The following is a 20,934-nucleotide window of genomic DNA, read 5'->3' as shown; positions in this document are numbered from 1 at the left end:
ATTTCTGATTACTATATGATAAAAACAGAAATGCTGTGTCTATTTTTTGGATACTTTCTATTTTAAAATCAGCATCCTATGTATACTATTAAATAACTAAGTTTTGAGATCAAGGTGAGTAGCTACTCTTCCTGGTGATTTGTACATCTTAAATGACCAAGGGTCATTCAATAGGTTCTGCCTAAGGCAGGAGGGCTGCAGAGCTTCATGAAAGGCAACTTTGGCAGCTTTTAAAAGCCGTGTATGGACAAGGAGGTATATGTGTCCAGGAGTTCTTATATTGCTTTCTCATTTTCAAATCTTGTACATCCTCAAAAGATAGCGTCAAGGTCAAAAGCATAACGTGCAAACCAGAGGGAAATCCCGAGAAAGCCAAGATCTGAAAATAACAGCTGGTGTCTAGAAAACGGCAGCCCCGATGACTTGGCAGACTTGGAATATTGTGGTGCTCTTTGGAAGGCAACAAAGTCCTTGGAGGAGGGAGGAGGAAAATCAAAGGACAAGCAAAGGAAAGGTGGAAGTGATAAGAGAACCACAAAAAAGACATAGCAGAAAGCAAAGGAAGAGGGAGTAGAAGGATATTTAAGGGGATAAAGAAGTAAATAATTATTTGCTTAATCAGAAAATAAGTATAACTTTAGATATGCTTTTCTCATTCAGATTTTGAGGAATATATTTCAAAAGCTTCTGGAGTATGTCAGAAGCATTGCTAAAAATACCTTTCTGATAGCTAGCCTTTGTGTGAAAATGAAATACATATATGTTGCTTGAAATGCTCCAGAGTAGCATAACACAGATGTGTATTTGGCCAGAGCAATACAATGAAAGTGAATTGTGTTCCTTGATACTTTGCCTATAAATATAACACAAAGTTAGTGTATTAGAAAGCCTGGCTGGGGCTGACCTTACCTTGAAATTTTTTGGTTTACATTGATGAAATAGGTGTGGAACTCTTGTCACTTCTCTTGATCTTGTTTCTACATTTTTGATATTTAAATGTAGAAGAAAAATGGAAACAAAAATAAATAGTGTATATTATGAAACCATTGAACTTCAAATGACTATGGGGTCTTATACCCAATATTTCTTACTGATCATAATGTACATTCTTCCTTTCTGGTTTAGAAGACATGACTACCTTGTAGACACCTTCTAGTTATTAGAAGTACCTTCCTCTGTAGTTCAAAAGCAATTGTGTAGAGAAGCTAGTCCCCCAGAGCTAATCACTGTCAGACATCCTGTATGTGTACCACATTTCACTTTACAAAACATGTCTGAAGGCATATCAATGGTTATTATTTTTTTCTTTTTATAGCAGAAAATGGCCCCCGTCTACTCGTGGAAGCAGAACAAGCCAAGGTATTCTCACACAGAGGTGGCAATGTTACACTGCCATGTAAATTTTATCGAGACCCTACAGCCTTTGGCTCAGGAATCCACAAAATCCGAATCAAGTGGACCAAGCTAACTTCGGATTACCTCAAGGAAGTGGATGTTTTTGTTTCCATGGGATACCACAAGAAAACCTATGGAGGCTACCAGGGGAGAGTGTTTCTGAAGGAAGGCAGTGATAACGATGCTTCTCTGGTAATCACAGACCTCACCCTGGAAGATTACGGGAGATACAAGTGTGAGGTGATTGAAGGATTAGAAGATGATACTGTTGTGGTAGCATTAGACTTACAAGGTAGGTATCTCTAAATCATGTTAAACTTAGAAACAATAATTAATCATTTTGTTTTTTTTTTGCATAAGGAGCAATGTCTAGTGGTTACCATAGTAATGAAATGAGAAACCCAAAGTCCATTTCCTAGAGTGTTTTTCTATTCTTTTGTATTTTGCAGTCTGCCTATGATTCCAGCTTTCATATTTAAGATGTATGCACAATGCTTACGCACAGAATTGAAGCTATTTACGACTAGGAGAAACGTGCGGTGGAATTGAATTAACAATTTTCAGAAACTGCCTTATGGCACTCAAGACTTAAATTCCTTTATATGATTATTGAGAAATTCAGATTTGTATGCTTTTTTATTAGGCTTCTAAAATTATCTCAGTTTCAAAATAATGTCAATTTTTGTAAAGGACATCTAACTAAAATATGTGCAGTTGTTTCTGCAGTCAAATGACTGCAGAAATTTAATTGAACAAAAAAGTAACCTCTAGATTTATTTAAATATTCTTGTAAAGAAGTAATTTCTTAATGGTCCAGAGTGTCTTAGACATTGAATACCAAATGGTATTCATTTTGGGGGGGAGTGCTATTTGTTAAATATGTAAAACATTCAGTAAGTTCAAAAATCGACATATATACAAAGCTATACAATATAAAAAGTGTCCTTGCCATGCTGGCATCCCCTCTGCCCATTAGTTTCTTATATAGCCCAAAACATCTCATTTCTCATAAATTTCAGCATTACTTGACACTGAAGGATGAATTTTGGCAGCATTGACAGAATACTTTCCTTCCTTATGTACATAAAACTATAGATACCTTTTTGCTGGAACCTCCTTTTACCTCCTAGGGCAGATTTGTGGGTTTTAGAAAAATATCTGTTGATCCACTAGCATATCACGAAATATTTGACCTTCTGAATTTCATAGAATCCCATCACACATATGGAGATTTATTTGCTTTATACATCTAATAAATTGCACAATGTTATAAAGTACATTTTTGTGACCTTTCCTTGTCTCATAGTTGCAGTTCTGGGCTCCTGATTGCATGCAACCTTGTGCTTTCCATTTTTATTGATTCATAGTAATTCCATAAACATTGGCACTATTCAGGATGGAAGAAGTGGTTGGTTTAGAGAAGACAGTCTGTTATCAAATGCTAATTGAGAACCTTTATCAAAGGAGCATTGGAGGATGGACAGAACTGTGAGCTGGTAGTACCAAGAGGCTTAAGTTAGTCACAGCTCTGCCAGTATCAGTTTTGTGACTGGGGCAGGTAACTTACCCTTGTGAGACTTTGGTTTCCTCATTTATGAAATAAAAGTTTAAGCTATATTACCTACTGTTACTTTTTCTTATAAAACCCTATATTATAAACCACCGTAGTTCCTAAATGTCAGTAATTTGCATGTGGTATTTACTTTCTCCCTACATTTATTTTAAAAGTGAATTTTTAAATGAATAGAAACCAGTATAACTTGCCAGAAGTAGAAGGAAGTCATAAAAATAAATACAATGAAAATAAGATATTTCTAAATTCTAGTTGGATACCACTGCTTGGTAATGGTTTTGAGCACAAAGCCTGCTTTCTCATTGTTTGAAAGGAGATTCAGTACATGCTAGAGGATAATGCATTCTAGGGTTAAACCAAGACTTCCTCCAAGACACAATTGTAGATGCTGAAGGGAAACTGTAAGAAAAGGATTTTTCTTTCCTGGGCCTTGCGCCATCCCAAATCTCCAGATTCTCCATGTTTTGGGAACACTTCCCTACCATGTAACACATACACGTATGAGCCAATAAATGTGGTCCAAGAAACCAATTTAATTGGTAAATATTTTTACAGGTGCTGTTTCATGCCCTGAGATACAAGGAATTTCAAGTCTTTGTTCTTTTCATTCCATAATCTTGCAGCCCATTTAAGATTCTAAGATAATTTAATGAATTAAGGCAGAATTCAGTAAAGTAAGTAGGTACAAACAAATTGCTATAATCATATGCAGTATTTATTTTGCTCATTTTCAGTAATCCGCTTTTATAGATGAAGCTTAGGGAAAACATCTTCTTTAAGATAACATGGCCACGGCCGGGCACGGTGGCTCACGCCTGTAGTACTGGTTTCCTGGGAGGCCGAGGCGGAAGGATAGCTGCAGCTCAGGGATTTGACACCAGCCTGAACACAGTGAGACCCTGTCTCTTTTTTAAAATAAATTAAAAAAAAAAAAAAGATAACATGGACAGCCAGCTCTTTTAAGAGCTGGAGCTGGAATTTGATACCAAAGGCATTGGATGAAGTCTATGCTCTTTTCCACTGTGATCTGGGGGTTTGCAAGAAGGAGAAAATTCTCCTTTGGGAGAAGAAGAGAGGTTTCAAAAAGTTAACGGCATTTAGCAGCTTCAGGCTTCAGAAGATTCTTAATGGCCCCCAAGTTATTTGGGAGATAGCCTAGAAACTGTCCTTTGATCATACTGCATTCATCAGCGTGCTCATGGTAACTGTTCAATTCTCTCCGCACCCCTCACCCCCAACTATGATATTCTCATAGCACCTTATATAGACTTCCATGATAGCTCTAATCACAATTTGTTTTGTAAATATTTGCAAACTTATCTTTCTCCACCTGCTAAACATGATCTACATGAGGGTATTCAAGTGCCAAGAACAAAGTTGATGCTCAATACATAGTTTACAAAGCATTTGAACTTTCAAATACAAGAGTATGCATGCAGTAGGGAGGGGCACAGAAAACATTCTTAAGGAAGAGACACTTGATTCGGACCATGAAAGGCGAACCTTTCAAAGGGGAGAGAGCATGAAAAAGCAGGAGAGAGGGCATCATAGGTAATAGAGAGAAACTTCTCAAAGCAAAAACGTGGACAAGTCCCACCAACAGCGTTCCAGCATGCCTAGTTTCAGTCTCAGCATGCTGACAGAGTGGGATAAAAAAATGTTAACTTGTTATTGTAACTAATTTCAAACATTCAGAAAAAATAGAGGGAATAGTGTAATGACTCTCCATATACCATCTTCCAGCTTCAAAAACTATCATGATATAGCCAGTCTTGTATCTTGCTTTATTTACTCCAACCACCACTGAATAATTTTTAGGAAAAATTGAGATAGGGTATTATTTTATCTAAATATACTCAGTAGAAGATAAGGATTCTTGTTTTAAAACAAAATTACAAAAACAAATTAAGGTAGCCACAAGAATAAAATAAAAACCATAAAAATAAAATCTGAGTAAACTTTATTGATAACCTGAGGACAATTTCCACAGTCTGAGGTAGACAGTCAAGGTGCAGCAGAGAAGCGTTTCAAATCTATGGTAAACCACATATGGTAACATGCACACCTGTGGTTATCATTTATTAGCTCTTGTTCCAGTTTCTGACCTGTTTCATTGTCAATTACATTCTTACATGTACCATCTACCAATCAGACAAGTTTCACTCAGGGTCCCTATCAGTCTTCTAATATGCATCAAAAAGGCCAGGGAAGCATATCATTTTAAATGTCATGATTATGTTGCCTTTCCAACTGTAATTGTGCATTGTCTTTAATTATATTGGTCCCTTAGTACCAGATTAAATGCTATTTTCACCAAAGAATTTTACCAATTAAAAAAAATCGCTCCCTCATGATACATAAATGATGTTGCTTGTCTTGCATTACAAGATTTTATTCTGTTTTGGATTCAAACCACATATTCTGTCAAACTGTGGATTCTTTACAAGAAGCAGCCACACCCACACCTGTATCCTAGTGTACCAAGCACAGTGCCTTGCTCTTAGTCATGACTTAAGAACTGTTTGTAGAATCACATTGACAAAAAAATGTATAAATCTTTACAATGACTGACTTTCATGTGAGTTGGAATTAGCTATGGAAATAGAAAATTTTCATACAGAATCTTGGATTGGCTAAAGCCCTCTGATTGATACCAATTACCCACATTGCTAGAAATAGCACCAAACAAGAAAGAAGCCTTGTACAAATATAACAATAGAGTGTCACTAGAAACTCAGTAAGAGGCTTGGGAGAATTCATCTCAGCAATCAATAAATATATAAATAATGATATGAAAAATGTGATATCTATGCTTCCAATCCTCCATTATATTAGTTTTCCATTGGTGAAAGTGGGACCTAACATATAAAAATATAGTCTGAGAACTTTCAGAAAGAGAAAAATAATTTCATATATATGCATAGCACTGAGAGGCACTATGAGAGGCACTAAGGAAGGTAAAATTATTTATACTACATGGTTTCTGCATTTTTATTATTAAAAATCTTTATGTAGTTACTGAGACTTGCTTTAACTTTTATATGTACCAGGATATGAAAATATTTCATGTCTAACAAATTGATATTTGCCTACAACTAGGATGAATTAGGCTATGCAATCATAAATCTTAAAGAATGCATCCTCCAAATGTATTTCAACAGACTAAACTCCTCAAACCATTTGGTATCATTCTTTTCTGTGTGATGTATCATCCTTACTCATCCCCTTTGTAATAATACAAACCAGCCTTTCAGGGAAAAGTGAAGAGCTTTTGGTTATATTTTGACATGTAAGGGATAAATGAGTCAGATATTTCTTGAAAATAATCATTCATCCTTCTTTCCCACCAATATGAGTTTAACTTTTCTTATATTTGTAACACTGGATGAAAGCAACCATTTCCTCCATAATTCATCTGTAGGAATTGCAAGTTTTTCCACAGAGCCAAGGTTTCTGCAGTTGGATGTTGAAATCTTAACTAGCTAGAAGTATAAGTAAATAAATAAAATACTAACAAACATGAAGTTCCAGAAATGTCCCTGTTTATAAAAAACATCTGATTGTTGAAATGTGTACAATACAATGAAACTTTTAAAACTTTGAAGAAGGCATAGAAACTGATTTTTATTTACTTGGAATATGTTCTTTCCACCACCATCAAACATTAATCAAAATCTGTTAAGTCTTTTGAATTGAAACAACAGTAAATTGACCATTTATAGTTAACAATTGAAAGATGTTGACTTTAAAAAGTGATTGAACTAAATTTCATATAATTTCATTAGGTTCAATGTCAAATAAAAATATATTATACTGGGTTTGAAACTAAATCAGTCATTTTTCAGTAATATTCAGTGGTTACTCAAGGACAAATTACTAAAGAATTTTTTTCCTAATACTTGTAAGAGTCCCCCAAAATAGACTACAGTGAACTTAAACCTGAAAATTTTTCAGAATCTTTAAAACCGTTAGAAATTCAAATATCCTACATTCTCCACTGTGACCATCTTGAGCCATTTGGGAAACGGAAGTCAACCAAAATGGTTTCTTTCTGTCTTCAGGTTGAGATGCTTTGAGATTTCACCTCACTTGAGATCTAGCTGCTGAAAGAATCTCTACTGGATAAATTGGATATTTTCCTTTTCATCAGCATGAAAAGGGGCTGCTGAGGAAAGAGGATAAAGGCATGAGGGGCCAGGGAGCATCGTATTAATAGTAGTTACTTCGCAGAGCTCTCTGGGTTCCTAGCTCGGTCCCTGGGCAAAGCCCTCCTTCGACAGAACCAACTCCAGGCTTTCCCTCCCCCTCACCACAGGAGTTAGTGGCAACCAAGAGAGTCTTTTTCTTCTTTCTTTTGGCCCTGATTCAGCTTATAGATCCCTCAGCCAAGAACCTGAGAAGGCAGAATGAGATCAGGAAGCCTTCTTGGATCTCTGCCTTTTGTGGACGGTGCCAGCTGGACTGCCCTAGAGGGACAAACATGTCCTATAGAGGCCTCAGTGGATGTGACTTGATTCAAGGCTATTGAAATTTCTTCTTGTAGAGTCTTCTAGGACAATTTATGAAAGACAGTATTTCCTGTATACTGGTTATGCTACTGGTGAATTGTATATCATCTTGAATAGGCTCTGCAGGCTCGTAAAATAGCACAGGTGCTATAACCCACCAAATTACTGTGTCAGTGGAACAATTTTTTGCATTCCTCACATGCTAAAATACTAGTTATTTCTAATTATATCAAAGAATGCAAGGAAAGTTCTGAATAATCATTCCAAATTAATTATCTTTTAATAACTATGAGGGAGATACTTTGACACAGTGGTGCTTCTTAAAGTCCAGAAAAGGATACAACTTTGCTCTCTTCTCTGATAATCCTTATCCTTTAAAGGAATTGTGCAGAATGTTGAGACGGCTCAGTTACCTCCAGAATTATGTGACCAAAAGAAATGCTTTGGGAAAGCCATTATATCTTCCTAGGCAAGGTGAAGTGCCAAGTGACACTTTTTACATTTGCTAAAGGATTTTTATCCTCTAAAAGATTTAACTTTAATTCTTTGGTATTAATTAGTCTATCAACAGATGTCTACTCTGTACCTACCTTTTAAAGGACAAGTTTAGGGAAGCTTTTTTTTTCTATTTTTAATAAAAATGTTTTTAAAAAACATTAGTGTCAGTTTGCAATATACAAATATGGATGTTGAAAAATGATAATGGAAATATTTTTAAATGAAAGGCCTTATTTTAGTTGTGCTATTTTGTTTAAGAACAGGAAAAAAATAAGATTAAGGGCTCTATTAACAGTTAAAACAGATAAGAGAGCCATGATGCTTTTTATGAAGTCATGCCTCACTGTGCAGAATTGTCTTATTAAAATGAAATGAATATTTAACCAGGTTTTTGTCAGATATGCAAAAAAATTCACTTTAGAGTGTCTCCAACCAAGAAGCTACCTGAGTGAAAGTCACTTATCTGCAAGTTATTAGGAGCACATGTAAAAAGAAGTATATATCTACATTTGAATCATTTGTTAACGTGTTTCTTTATACATATATGTTTCTTTAAAAGACTATATATTAATAGTACTAATTACATAAAAATAATTACTAAAAAGTTGTGAATTTTGATAAATATCTTCTCTTTAAACACTACATTCCCTACCACTCTTAGTATTCAATTTTGACTATTTCTACATCCTCTACCAACTCTTAGTATTCAATACGGACTTTCCTGTAGGTGAAAAGGGCCCAGTAGTAATTTGCTATAGGGTTGGTAACCAGTAGTGGAAGGTAAATTCTCAGGGAGGGCTATTTGGAAACTATAATCTGGGACAGATCTATTAAGAAAGGGGAATTGCAAGGCTTGAGTTGAGCTCTTAGCAAAATAGGTAAATTGCTGAAGTTATGAAACCAAATAGCTAATTGTGAGATGCTCAGAACAGAGGGGTTGTTTGAAGGGGATAGGGACCATGAGAAACTATTGCTGGGTGACCAAAGACTGCTCTCTTATCTGATAGAGATGCTGTTGTGTTTTTCATCACAAGCGGCGTTTACTCAGAGTTTACTCAGAGTTGTTACTTTTTGTGCCATTAGTGACCCCTTGCCTTCTCCTTCGGACAGGTGTGGTATTCCCTTACTTTCCGCGGCTGGGGCGCTACAATCTCAATTTTCACGAGGCACAGCAGGCCTGTCTGGACCAGGACGCTGTGATCGCCTCCTTTGACCAGCTGTATGACGCCTGGCGGGGCGGGCTGGACTGGTGCAACGCCGGCTGGCTCAGCGATGGCTCTGTGCAATATCCCATCACAAAGCCCAGAGAGCCCTGCGGGGGCCAGAACACAGTGCCCGGCGTCAGGAACTACGGGTTTTGGGATAAAGAGAAAAGCAGATATGATGTCTTCTGTTTTACATCCAACTTCAATGGTAAGATATTAACTGTGCTGCCTTCCTTCCTATCCCAGAGACCAATCCGTCCCATAACACTACACTTGGCTTTTAATCTTATGTACTTAAAAAGATAAAAAAAAAAAAACTTTGGAATATTGCTCTAGTTTAAAATGATATGAAAAGTCCTTGAATGTCATAATTTTTTAAAATTCCACGTAAGTCAAGCAAAACTGCAAATTTCCAGTATTCATAGGCTTTATTGCATCCAATTTTTATCAGGCAATAGTTGAAACTATCACATGGTATGAGGTTTGTTTCCTGTTGCCAAAGATGATGCTGCCACTGTGTGCCCGCCATGGAGTATGGCTCTCTCAGTTGGAGGAAGGGCACCTTCAGTGGTACGCACGCTCTCCCTCTCAATTACAATGCACGCTTATTCACAGTTGATCAGCAAAGCTCAGAACAAAGTGGGGAGTGAGCAAGAAAAATAAATTAGAGCTAACACTGAAGTGGAAGGAAAGGTTTGTGTGCATTCTGTGCAAACAATATCAGTGTCGATGTCTGATTTCATTGTATTCATAAAACTTCCAGCCCTTCTCTTGCCCCTTCCAGGACCAGCTACATAAAATGAAAATGTGGGGCTTCTTGTTCAAAAATGTTAAGAATTTTAAGGTGATGACAGTGGAGCATTAAACCAAACATGGAGTCCTTCTAAGTGTGGGGACATGTGTGACTGCACAGGTCACACATCCATGAAGCAAGCCTTGGCCCTATCATTTTGAATTTTAGGTTGCTGATAATGTGCTTTGCGGAAAATAGAAAGGGATCAAGAGTCAACAAACTTTCTTTGTAAAGGGCCAGATAGTAAATATTTTTGGCTTTGCTGGCCATAAGGTGTCTGTCGCAACTACTCAACAGAGCTTTGTATGCTGCAGCACAAGCAAAGCCATACACAATACTAAACAGATGGGCATGGCTGTGTTCCAGTACAGCTTTATTTGCAAAAACAGGTAGCAGGCCAAATTTGACTCACGTGTTGTAGTTTGCTGGCCTCTGGTATAGATGATAGAACTAACCCTCTAGTTAATGTTCCAATGGCTTCTACCCTTTCTCCAAATCACATCATTTCAGCCTAGAAAGAACTGGTAAACATTAATTTATACTCCATAATATATATTTAATGAGAGGCAGGGGGACATCACATCACAGTCTAATCAGGTAAAAGAGTCTGATTAAAACTAAAACTAAGATGACTGAGAAAATTTTCAGTGTGTATCACTTTGAGTCAGTTGAAGTCATATTTTATACATATTAAAGTAATCTCAGTAAAGTAATTAGCACTATTCAGTAAGTGGTTGAGGCTAACTTGTCTTTCTTATAAAATCAAGAAATGGTTAGGTGTCAGGGCTCCAACAGATGGAAGTTGAAAAAAATCAACAAATTCATCTTTTTTACTAGGGAGCGAACACAGACTAGGTTTAGATTCTGAGTACGTATTATTTGTGGCGAGTGACTTCCTGTATTTTATGCATTTTCATACTGTAGTCTTTGAATGAGAATAATGTCTTATTGATACCTGTAATGAAAAGGACTTGAGGGCTTTTGATTTTTTTTTAAATGGACTTTTATGTCAGGAATGTTTTTTGATCCTTTCACATTCAAATTTTGCTTCTCCAGAAACTTGTGCTGGGCTTCAGTCTTGCTACAGCTAGAATTTAAATAGCTCTTGCTTTTAACATGGAATTCTGTCTTCTCCAGTGCCACAGAAGGGCTCTTGTAGTCACTAATTAGCTAACAGAAACCGCATCTGTCATTTCCCTTTGCTTTTTAAAGCTATAAAAGGGCACGTCTGAACACATATTAAGAAGCAAGGGAAAAACTAATTTAATGGAGAGCGACCTAGGGACACTGCATTTCACTGACAGCCCTACGTTCCAAAAACTCTGCAGACGCCGCTCTATATTCCCCTTCAGTGAGAAACGCTTCCGTTTTCGGCTCCTTCCATCTCTGTGTGGCCGAACCACAGACGGGCCACTGACTCTGTCCCCTTCTCTCCACAGGCCGTTTTTACTATCTGATCCACCCCACCAAACTGACCTACGATGAAGCGGTGCAAGCTTGTCTCAACGATGGTGCTCAGATCGCAAAAGTGGGCCAGATATTTGCTGCCTGGAAACTGCTGGGATATGACCGCTGCGATGCAGGCTGGTTGGCGGACGGCAGCGTCCGCTACCCCATCTCCAGGCCCCGAAGACGCTGCAGCCCTACAGAGGCTGCGGTGCGCTTCGTGGGTTTCCCAGATAAAAAGCATAAGCTGTATGGTGTCTATTGCTTCCGAGCATACAACTGAGTGTGCCCCTAGAGCGCAAGTCAGTTTTAAAGTCATTAAGAACATGTGAAAGGTTTTGTTTTCAATATGAACTCATGCAAGTTACCAAAACTGTGATAACCCTTTTTTACTTACTGTAAAGAGTCATTTTTCATAAAGATCAATTCATTAATTTGTTTTTGTAAAGCTATCATTCGATATATATTATAAATTAATATAATTTTAAGGGAAGCTCTACGTAAGAAGGCTTTAGAGCTAAACCGTTTAAGCTATATCATCCCAACAAAGTATCCTTTCCTGAACGGGGCATGCAATAGCTTGAGGATTGCTAGGATTCAATTGAGGAAAGTAAAGCTACTCAGAGCAGCAGCTTTCACAAGCACAAATTTTACACCTTTGTACAATTTTGAAATGCACTACAATAAACAAATTAAAAACAGTGGATTTGAAATACAGGCTTCTTTACATAAACTGAGAAGTTGTACAAAACTCAGTTTCACAAGGGAACAATCTACACTTTTCTAAAAGTTCATATTTCAAGCCTCCAATAAACAGAATATTTTACTCTTTAAAATCCTGCCTTTTTGATCAAAAAAAATAAAACCAAATTCATATGGATTCCAATGCATAGTAACAAGCACAGTTAAAACTCCTTAATAATGCCATTTATATGAAGTATGAGACTTAAATAAGCAGATAATATTTAACCAATGAAAGACCTACCATGTTATAATTAAAATTACACATGTCTAGGAAGAATTGTTTTATCTTTTGAGTAGCTTTACTGAGTTATATTTAAATTCTAAGGGCCATTTGCTAAGCAGCATTTAGCATCTACTCAGGGCAGTTATATAGATAAACTGCTGGACAGAAAAATGGTAAAATTTAGCAGCTTGATTTTATGTTAGCCTATAAAATGTTATTGTCCTACAAAAATGACTTTAAGCTATTTAATATTTCTTTATTTACATTACATGAAAAAATTACATCATAAAAGGAATGAATAACTATACACTTGCCTCACCAAGAAACAAAGACCCAACTTTGAAAATTCTTAATATTCCTATTTGTACATACACTAGAAAGCCCAACTGGTGCCTGTGTTTGGGGAAAAAGTCGACAGTGTAGTTCTAAACCTTCTCCCAAATAGAAAATATGGTCAGTGGTGTCACTTTCCTTGCTGGTCATCATTAGGCTTAAATGAAATGCTGAAGCTGTCATCATCAAAGCGTTTACACTAAAATCTTCAGGCCTTTAAATGAAAGGTTAAATCCAGCTTCAACAACAACAACAAAAAACTTTCCACGTTAGCAGCTCCAATCTTAAATAAAGTTCTGTTTTCCTATATTTTTATGACTGCTGAGACCCCACAGGGACCAATATTTGTATTCAAATTACATTTCATGATTTCCCATTGTTTCGCAATGAGTTCTAATAAATGGGATTTAGTACAATAACCCAAGTATGACATAGCTGGTATGCTTTCATGAATGTTTTTATGTAGATTTTCCTTCCATGAACATGAGTAAATAAATCTGTTTCCTGAATTGATTGTGGTTGCATTTAAAGCTCTGTAATAATTCTAATAAATTTACTCTATAAATGTAGAGTTATGTGTGTGGAAGGTATAGAACAATTGGAAGTCCATGAAACCATAACCATGTTCGTATATTAGCTAGACAAAATGTTGTAAATAAAAGCAGATCTTTTCTTTCATCAAAAACATACCTGGAAATGTCCAGATGCTTTAATATTAAAAGATGACAATGTATGCATGCACATTTTTTAAGTTAGGTTGGATATGCAAATTGTACAAAACGATAAATCCAAAGAGATTGTGAGTTTAAACTCAAACACTGTTGGTATAAGTAGAACTCACACTTCTAAACTAAAGATACCTGAATGGTCTAGGATAAGATGGTTATATTATTTAAAGAAGGGACTATCTCCAAAGTAATAGTTCTAACACCTCAAATATGGGGGATAGCTCACTGGAGAAAGTCCATACTTGAACTATTATTACCTATGCTACAAGAAATTTGTTGAGAATGTAAGTGGGAACAAATTTCTTTTGAAGCAGGCATATAATTTTCAATTACTATTGCAGAACTCTACCTTTATAATGTTAAGCATAGTAGCATTTCTTAACTTTTGAATACTTATTAGTAAAGGAATTGGTGCTGATTAAAATCTCTGGAATGACTGTTAGCTGATTAAAATCCATACCAATTGCACACCATTTTGCCATTCTTGTAAAAAACAAAAGCAAAAATCTTAACACAATGAATACTGCTGAGCAGAATTTTTATCAACTGACTTTGCCCAAAGGATCAGAATTTCCATGCCCTTTAGACTTCTACTTGAATGAGTCTTTTTAATGTTCTCATTTTGCTGTTTTTCCACCAAATGTCTATTTTCCTACTTCATTCCCTGAGATATCTCACTGAGAATGTCTGAAAAAGAAAGGTCACTGTAGTACAATTCCTATCAGAATATTGGTACAATACTGGCTAATTCATAAATTGCTCCTCAGACTTGGATTCCAAGAGTATCAGAGGGATGAGATGGAAGGCTGAGCTTGGAAAATTTGTTTTGATTATTTTGTTCATAATTAACACTTGTGACCATATAAGGAAGAAAGTATATCTGCAAATTTCACTGATGCCTACATTTGAAAATCCAAACAAAAAAAGCAATTCATATAAAAAGACAGATTAGAAATGAAAACAAGTTGGTCACATTAACACTGGAAGCCATCTTTGAATGATTGCTGCCGTATTTTATCACAGTAATTTTTAGCCAAATATGGTATTTGTAAATTTAAACTTTCTCTCATAAAAAGGGGGCCGGTACCTGTTAAAGTGTTATTTTATGCAATAATATAGTCGCTTATTATTTTGGCAATTAGAAGTAGACTCAAAGGAGATTCCAATTTGGTTGCTGGCAGCCATACTGGGTTTCTTGGTTTTAGTACTCCAAAGAATAGGTGGTCTCGTGGAATAGCTGACCACTAAGGAGGAGAGGACTAAAGGGGAATCACTTATCAGTTTTAGCATAGAGTGCATTAAGGAAGATCAATGGGTAATTGACATAGTTTTATTGAAAAGTTAACTGTATCATAGCTCACTACTGCCAGAGCAGCAATGGGTATACAATGACAGATATGAAAAGTACAAGTCATTAAACCATCTGATTAAAAGAAAATCAGTATTTGAAGGCATTTAATAGATACTGAGTATAAATTTGAGGAGAAGAACAAATTTGTATTACAAAAAAAAATGTTTTCATTTTCTGTAAGATACAATGAACTGGTAAACAAACATTAAAAGTCAATTTTGTGTTATTGCAGTATCTTTTGATTCTTCTGAGTTGTAGAATCTTAGCTATTTTTCTTTGTGTCAAACTCTGTAAATACATTATTTCAAAAAAAGACATTTAATCCATCCTTATTCTGATACATTTGATTGAGTTCAAGTTGTAAACACATAGCAATCTCCATTTCCTAGTATTTTTGCAAAGTTAAAAAAAAAAAGAAAAGCATATCTGTGGTGTCACTAAATTAGCAATAGTATTAATACTATCCCAAAATCTACTAGCTTTTTTCTCTTTGTATACAATTCAAGCATAATTTATTTTGCTGACCAGGTTAACAATCCCAGAAATCTGTGATGTTGTTGATTAGGTTACTATACTTGAAATGCTTTATGACTTAATTATGAGTACTGAATTAAAAGAGAGGTTTTTCTTTTCGTAGTAAAGTCCTTCTTTCTAGCACTTTATGCCCAATAACAAGGAACGTATTTTCTAATATTTCCATCCCTACCTTGAATTTTCAACATGAAAAATAGTTTCTGGGCTTTCCTGGTGTACAGAAATGAATTCTTAGGTGTAAGGATCTATCGCTAGTGCAATGACTTCCCTGGAAACACACCTAAATGAGTGTGAGGCACTGACATTCAAACAAAAAAAGGTACACTGTACTGTGTTTCCTATACTTTTCTGGAATACACTGACTAGCCTTAGAGAAGAAAAAAGTCCAAGGATAATATAAAATTAAATAATCTACTTTGAGTGTTTCAGTTCTCACACAGATGAAAGATATTTTCTCTTTGCCAGCAATTTTTATGTATTATTACAGCAAGTTCATATGTTAATATAAAACCTGCTTGGTACTAATATCAGGAGGTCTCATGGAGTTTTATAATGCTTAAATAAAAACAAGTAAACTGTTCAGATGTGATGTCCTTAGTTCCCTACCAAGTAACAAGGCTTAATATTAAGATTATTCTTGGGCATTATGGACCCTGTCCATGATGGTGAAATATGTAAGGAGAGTAATAAAAGCAAAGGATTATTGGGGAGCACGAAGGAGACAGTGAACTAAGAAAAAATTGACAAATTTCTTACACAAAAAGTGTAAGAAAAGGATATTTCGGTTTCTTGGGTCCTCTATTTAGGATTATCTAGAGACATACCTTAATATGGCTCTGCAGTTTTTGCTTCCAGTAGGTGCTATATTCAGGAAGCTAACACCAGGCCAGAAGCCTCAACCTTAGGGAGAAAATTCACTGCACATGCTTTTTTCTTCCCCCCACTAAGAAGCAAAGTTTATTCATTTTTTTTTCTATATTTCTTTCAGGCCAGTAAAGTTCTGTCACCTCCATTGCCACTCATCATCTGAAACAACTTGGGCCACCCCAGGGTACAATTCCATGTCTTTCGTGAAATCAACCAATTTTCCTTCTCAGTTTGTCTTTGTTACTCTCCTGTCCACCGGGGATTGTTCAGTCTCCTGCCTCAGCTATTAAAAGATGGCTCTTTCATTTAGTTGGTATCCGACAACAGCCTGAGCTCCATTTATTCAGGAGAGTACCCCCAGGGCAGACAGAAAGCTCAGATTCTCCATTACATAACTATGAAACTATTGGCTTTATCAGCAAATGTAAGATTCTTGGATGGCAGTAGAGCTCTAAGAATATTGTATCCCTGCATTTTTCTTTCAAAGCAAAGAGCCCCATCACCAGCTCTTCATCCTTTTTGAAATATCTGGATTTTTGTTTAACAAAATGTTTCTTTCTTTGATTTTAATCAATGAAAATTCCACCTGCCAAAACTCATATACATGTAGAAAGCAGAGAAAGATAAGACACAAGTGAGTTTTGAGATTTTAGATACTATGAAAGGTCCTTCTTTGAAGATGCTGAGAATCGTGCATGTGAATCTAAAAACAGAGCTGTAGAACCACTTATTTATTATTCTAATAAATAAACATATTCTCATGTAATGATTGCTGCAAGCCCAGGGAAGAGATAAATAATGTCCTTGGTGGTTTTTCCTGTGCTTGAGTTCTGCCAAACTGAAAATCATTACTGCATGGGAAGATGCTTCCTCCTGTGATGAGAGCCAAACTTCAAGTGGCTGAGAGGTGAATTCTGCTCTACTAATACAAAGAATGTGTTTAAAAAGCCAACCTTTCAGTTCAGTGTACATGAATATTCAGTAATCTGTTAAAGCGGTCCTACTCAGCATATTGGAATCACCTGGAAAGCTGTAGAAAAACACTGAAGCTTGAGTTCCCTCCAACCCCACAGATTATGGTCAAGGGGGCAACATGGACATCAGGATTTTTAACCCCTGCCTCACCCTAGTGATTCTGATATGTAGCCAGGGTTGAGAACCACTGGCCTTAAACACTTTGGAGGGGGGAACATCAAAACCATTTCATTGATAAATGATTAGATTGATATTTATAGCTCACAATTTAAAATAATTTTTTAAAATTTTATAATTAGTTTGAATTTGATTGAACTTAGAATATTCTTCAAGCATAAGTATTTAATTCCTTTCATTTGCTCTTTGTCTTCTATTCATAGTTCCCATTATATTAGCAACTATGTATCAAATAACTTATTTGTCTCCCCTATTGTTACTCCTATAAAAACTATTTTAAACTGTTTATATATTATTCTGACATCAAACATTTTCCCATCTAAAGTACTGAAATATAAGGGTTACAATAATAATTGTGTAAAATATTTTAGGGATAAGAATTCGAACTCCACATTGAAGTCAATGGCTTCTGAGATTTGCATTATAATCTCAGGGAAAATAGAACTGTATCCACTGTGAGCTTTACATTATAGACATGGGCCCTCAGACAAAAAGGCAAAAGTCAACACAATGCTAACTAGGTAGAGGATTGGATGGGGTGGGGTGGAATAGAGAAGAAGACAAAGAAAAAGAGAGAGAGAGACAAGGAAGAGAGAAGAGAAAGAATTCTACTCTTGTCCTCAGTAAAGATATATAGTTTGATTAAATCAATTTACCAAGAACCAGAGAAAAACTGTCTACTTTTCTAAAACTCTAACTGAACATGTTAAAATAGATAAGTACTATTGTTTTCCAAAATCATATTTATTTTATGGCATCACACATATTAAAAACATGCATTCCTTATTACTTACCAGAAATTCACTCATCACGTGAAAGATACTGGGCTGTTTGTAATCTGAAGATACAGTTCAATGGAGTGATTCAGAGCATAGATACTAGAGCAATAGAACCACAGTTCAAATCTAGCTCTGCCACATATTGACTCTGGGCAAATCATTTAACATTTTTTAGCCTTGGTTTCTCCATCTGAAAGTAGAGATATTAATATTAATAATATAATTAATGCCTGCTTCATGGGGTTATAAAATTTGCATAAGTTAATATATTTTGGTAATAGCTGATACAATTTACTACATTGTGCCAAGTATTTTACATATACAATTTTTTAATCCATTTAACATCCTATAAAATAGGTATTATTACCTCCATTTTTAAAATCAGGAAACGAAGGCCCAGAGAGGTTAAATGGCTTGCCCAAGATCATGTAGCTTCTTGTAAATAGCAAAGTGAAGATTTAAGTCAAGTAGAAGGTTCAAGGAATTGTCCCCTTAACCACTGCACCACATTTAACCACCTGTGGAACCATGGAATAGTTCCAGGCACATCGTGAGCACTCCATTATTGTATTATAGTCTATACATAGATTTGCAAGTCAAATTAAAAAACAGGCATCAATTTTCTCATATGGCAAATGGGATCATAATACTAACAGTAGAAGGTTTTTTGCCTAGTAATTAAATAAGATTATTTGAAAATATAAAGTTCATTATTATTCGTCATTACAACTACCTCAAAATATGTTTATTGATCATTTTGTTACTACTTAAATCATTCATATATCATTATTTAAATTTTTGTTTGCCTATAACCTTGGTTGATAAACTGTTTCCAAAAGTATAGACTATGTAATAACATTTTAGTAGTCCTCCATCCTCACTTCAAAGGCCAACATAGCGCTATAGGTGTAGTTTGAAAATTAATATTTTCTTATCATAAATGCATACATATTCATAGTAAAAAGTATTGGAAAATTCAGATAAGCACAAAAAGAAAATGAAAATCACTCATAACTCATACACCAAGTATCCAGGGGAAAAGAGGCATTTAAATTTTGTTTTATAATATCATATTTGCCACTATGTATGTGAATAGATCATAGTTTTTAATAAAAATTAGATTTTAATACCCACAGGTCAATTAGGAACATCATTTATAGTTTTCTTAATTCATAGTTTTATATGTTTGCATTTTCTGGAATTGACTAATTAATTTAGCAAGTGTTCAATTAAATTAACCTGTGGGTATGATAGAGCTATTGGAGTCTGCTGTAACTCACCCAGATTCAGGTGAGAGACAGGAACAATGCAACTCAATCATAAACTAGCTTGAATGTCAGACTATTCCACCAGGAAGGTGGACTCCTTTGGCCATGGTCTAGATTCCTTGATTCTGTGGCTCTCCCAGAAAGCACAGAGGCACATGCCAAGGGCCCGGCTTTGGCACTAGGTCACTAGGACCTGCCATTTTTTACCTTATCTTTGGAGTACACAAAGAACAGAAATGTGACTAAAGACACAGAGGTTTCCTACCAGCACATTTTCTGTGCAAAAAAGAGAATAAAGTTCTATTTTTTAACCTTCTCCATTGGGAAGAATAGTTCTAAATTCCAAAGAAAAGGACGATAATCAATGATCTCATCAGGTTAAAAAGCATCAATATTAATTAGAAAGGTACCCTAATAATATAACAACACTTAGTTGTCACCAAAAGGTTATAGAAAACTGCCGAAGTATGACAAATACATGGAGAACTGACTTCACTGTAAGGGTCTGGGAAGAAAGTTCAGCCACTGGGATTTTTAAGGTTTGGTAGGAGAGCAGCGTTCAGGATGTACTTTGGAAACCTGGAAACACTTGGGCCAACATGAAGCCTAATAGTGCCTAGAGACTGCTGCGTAATACTCTAGAAAGTCCATGGAAGAATCCTGTCTCTGTGACAACAGCCTACAGAAAGGCCCACATCTTATTAGCATAGAAGCACATTCGGGTGATCCTTTTTCTCACCCATGATAAGGATCATGGCCAACATTCCTATGACAAAAGACAGGTTAGCAAGAGAAAAGCATGACAAATTTACTGAAGGTTTTACTTGACATGGGAGCCTTCAGAAATGAAGACCCAAAGACCAGGGAAAACTGTCTGTCATTATGCATAGGTTTGATAAAGAATGAACAACAGAATAGAAATGTGATTGGACAAAAGGGTATGATCTAATGTAATACACTGGAGCACAGGCACCTGCAAGGCCTGTCTGTTCAGATTCTCCTTGGCCTCTCTGTGTAGCATCCTTCCCCCTGGGTTTGGGGTAGGAGCCCTCTGGAATGAGGGTCTTTACGGGAGAAGAGATAAAGTGATCTTTCTAGGTTTAATGGCTTGCTTTGGGGAAGAGGAGTTCTGGTTTCTATGACTTGCTTCAGGGAAGAAAAAGAGGAAAGAGACAGGACAAGGAGAAGGGCTGAGAGAGACTTTGCATCTCAGGACTTCCAAATTTCCTTTAGTTCCAAGTACTCAGCAGGCCACAGTGACATAGTTTGCTATGTCATTTTCTGAGCCCCAATATTAGCCAAAGCATTGCTTTGCAAGTCAGTTCCTACATGTAATATAAATAATAAAGACCTCCAATCTCATTTGGAATAATGCAAAGATAAGTAAAACAGAAAATATAATTAAAGCTTATTCCTTTAAATATTTAAACAGGTGTAAATATTTAATGGCTCTTTATATAGAGAAGCCTTAAAAACACCAAAATTTACAAGTATGCAGTGTTGATCTGAAGCTCTGAAAGTTATTTCCTTCTAAATG

At 35.9% G+C, this 20,934-nt stretch overlaps 1 protein-coding gene across 1 annotated transcript in view; it reads left to right on the top strand.

Moving 5' to 3' along the window:
* The window catches only part of HAPLN1 (hyaluronan and proteoglycan link protein 1), a 72,054-nt gene extending 59,786 nt beyond the window's left edge, over positions 1 to 12,268 (top strand). The window contains exons 3-5 of the mRNA XM_045565945.1: positions 1,316 to 1,687; positions 9,085 to 9,387; positions 11,412 to 12,268. Coding sequence (XP_045421901.1) covers positions 1,316 to 1,687; positions 9,085 to 9,387; positions 11,412 to 11,701 — 965 coding nt within the window. The 3' untranslated portion in view covers positions 11,702 to 12,268. The remainder of the gene's footprint in view (positions 1 to 1,315; positions 1,688 to 9,084; positions 9,388 to 11,411) is intronic.
* Positions 12,269 to 20,934: the final 8,666 nt, after the last annotated feature.

The sequence above is a fragment of the Lemur catta genome, chromosome 12, assembly GCF_020740605.2.
Source record: "Lemur catta isolate mLemCat1 chromosome 12, mLemCat1.pri, whole genome shotgun sequence".
Classification (NCBI taxonomy): domain Eukaryota; kingdom Metazoa; phylum Chordata; class Mammalia; order Primates; family Lemuridae; genus Lemur; species Lemur catta.
The sequence above is the reverse complement of the archived record's forward strand: the minus strand, read 5'-3'. Positions and strand labels throughout refer to the sequence as shown.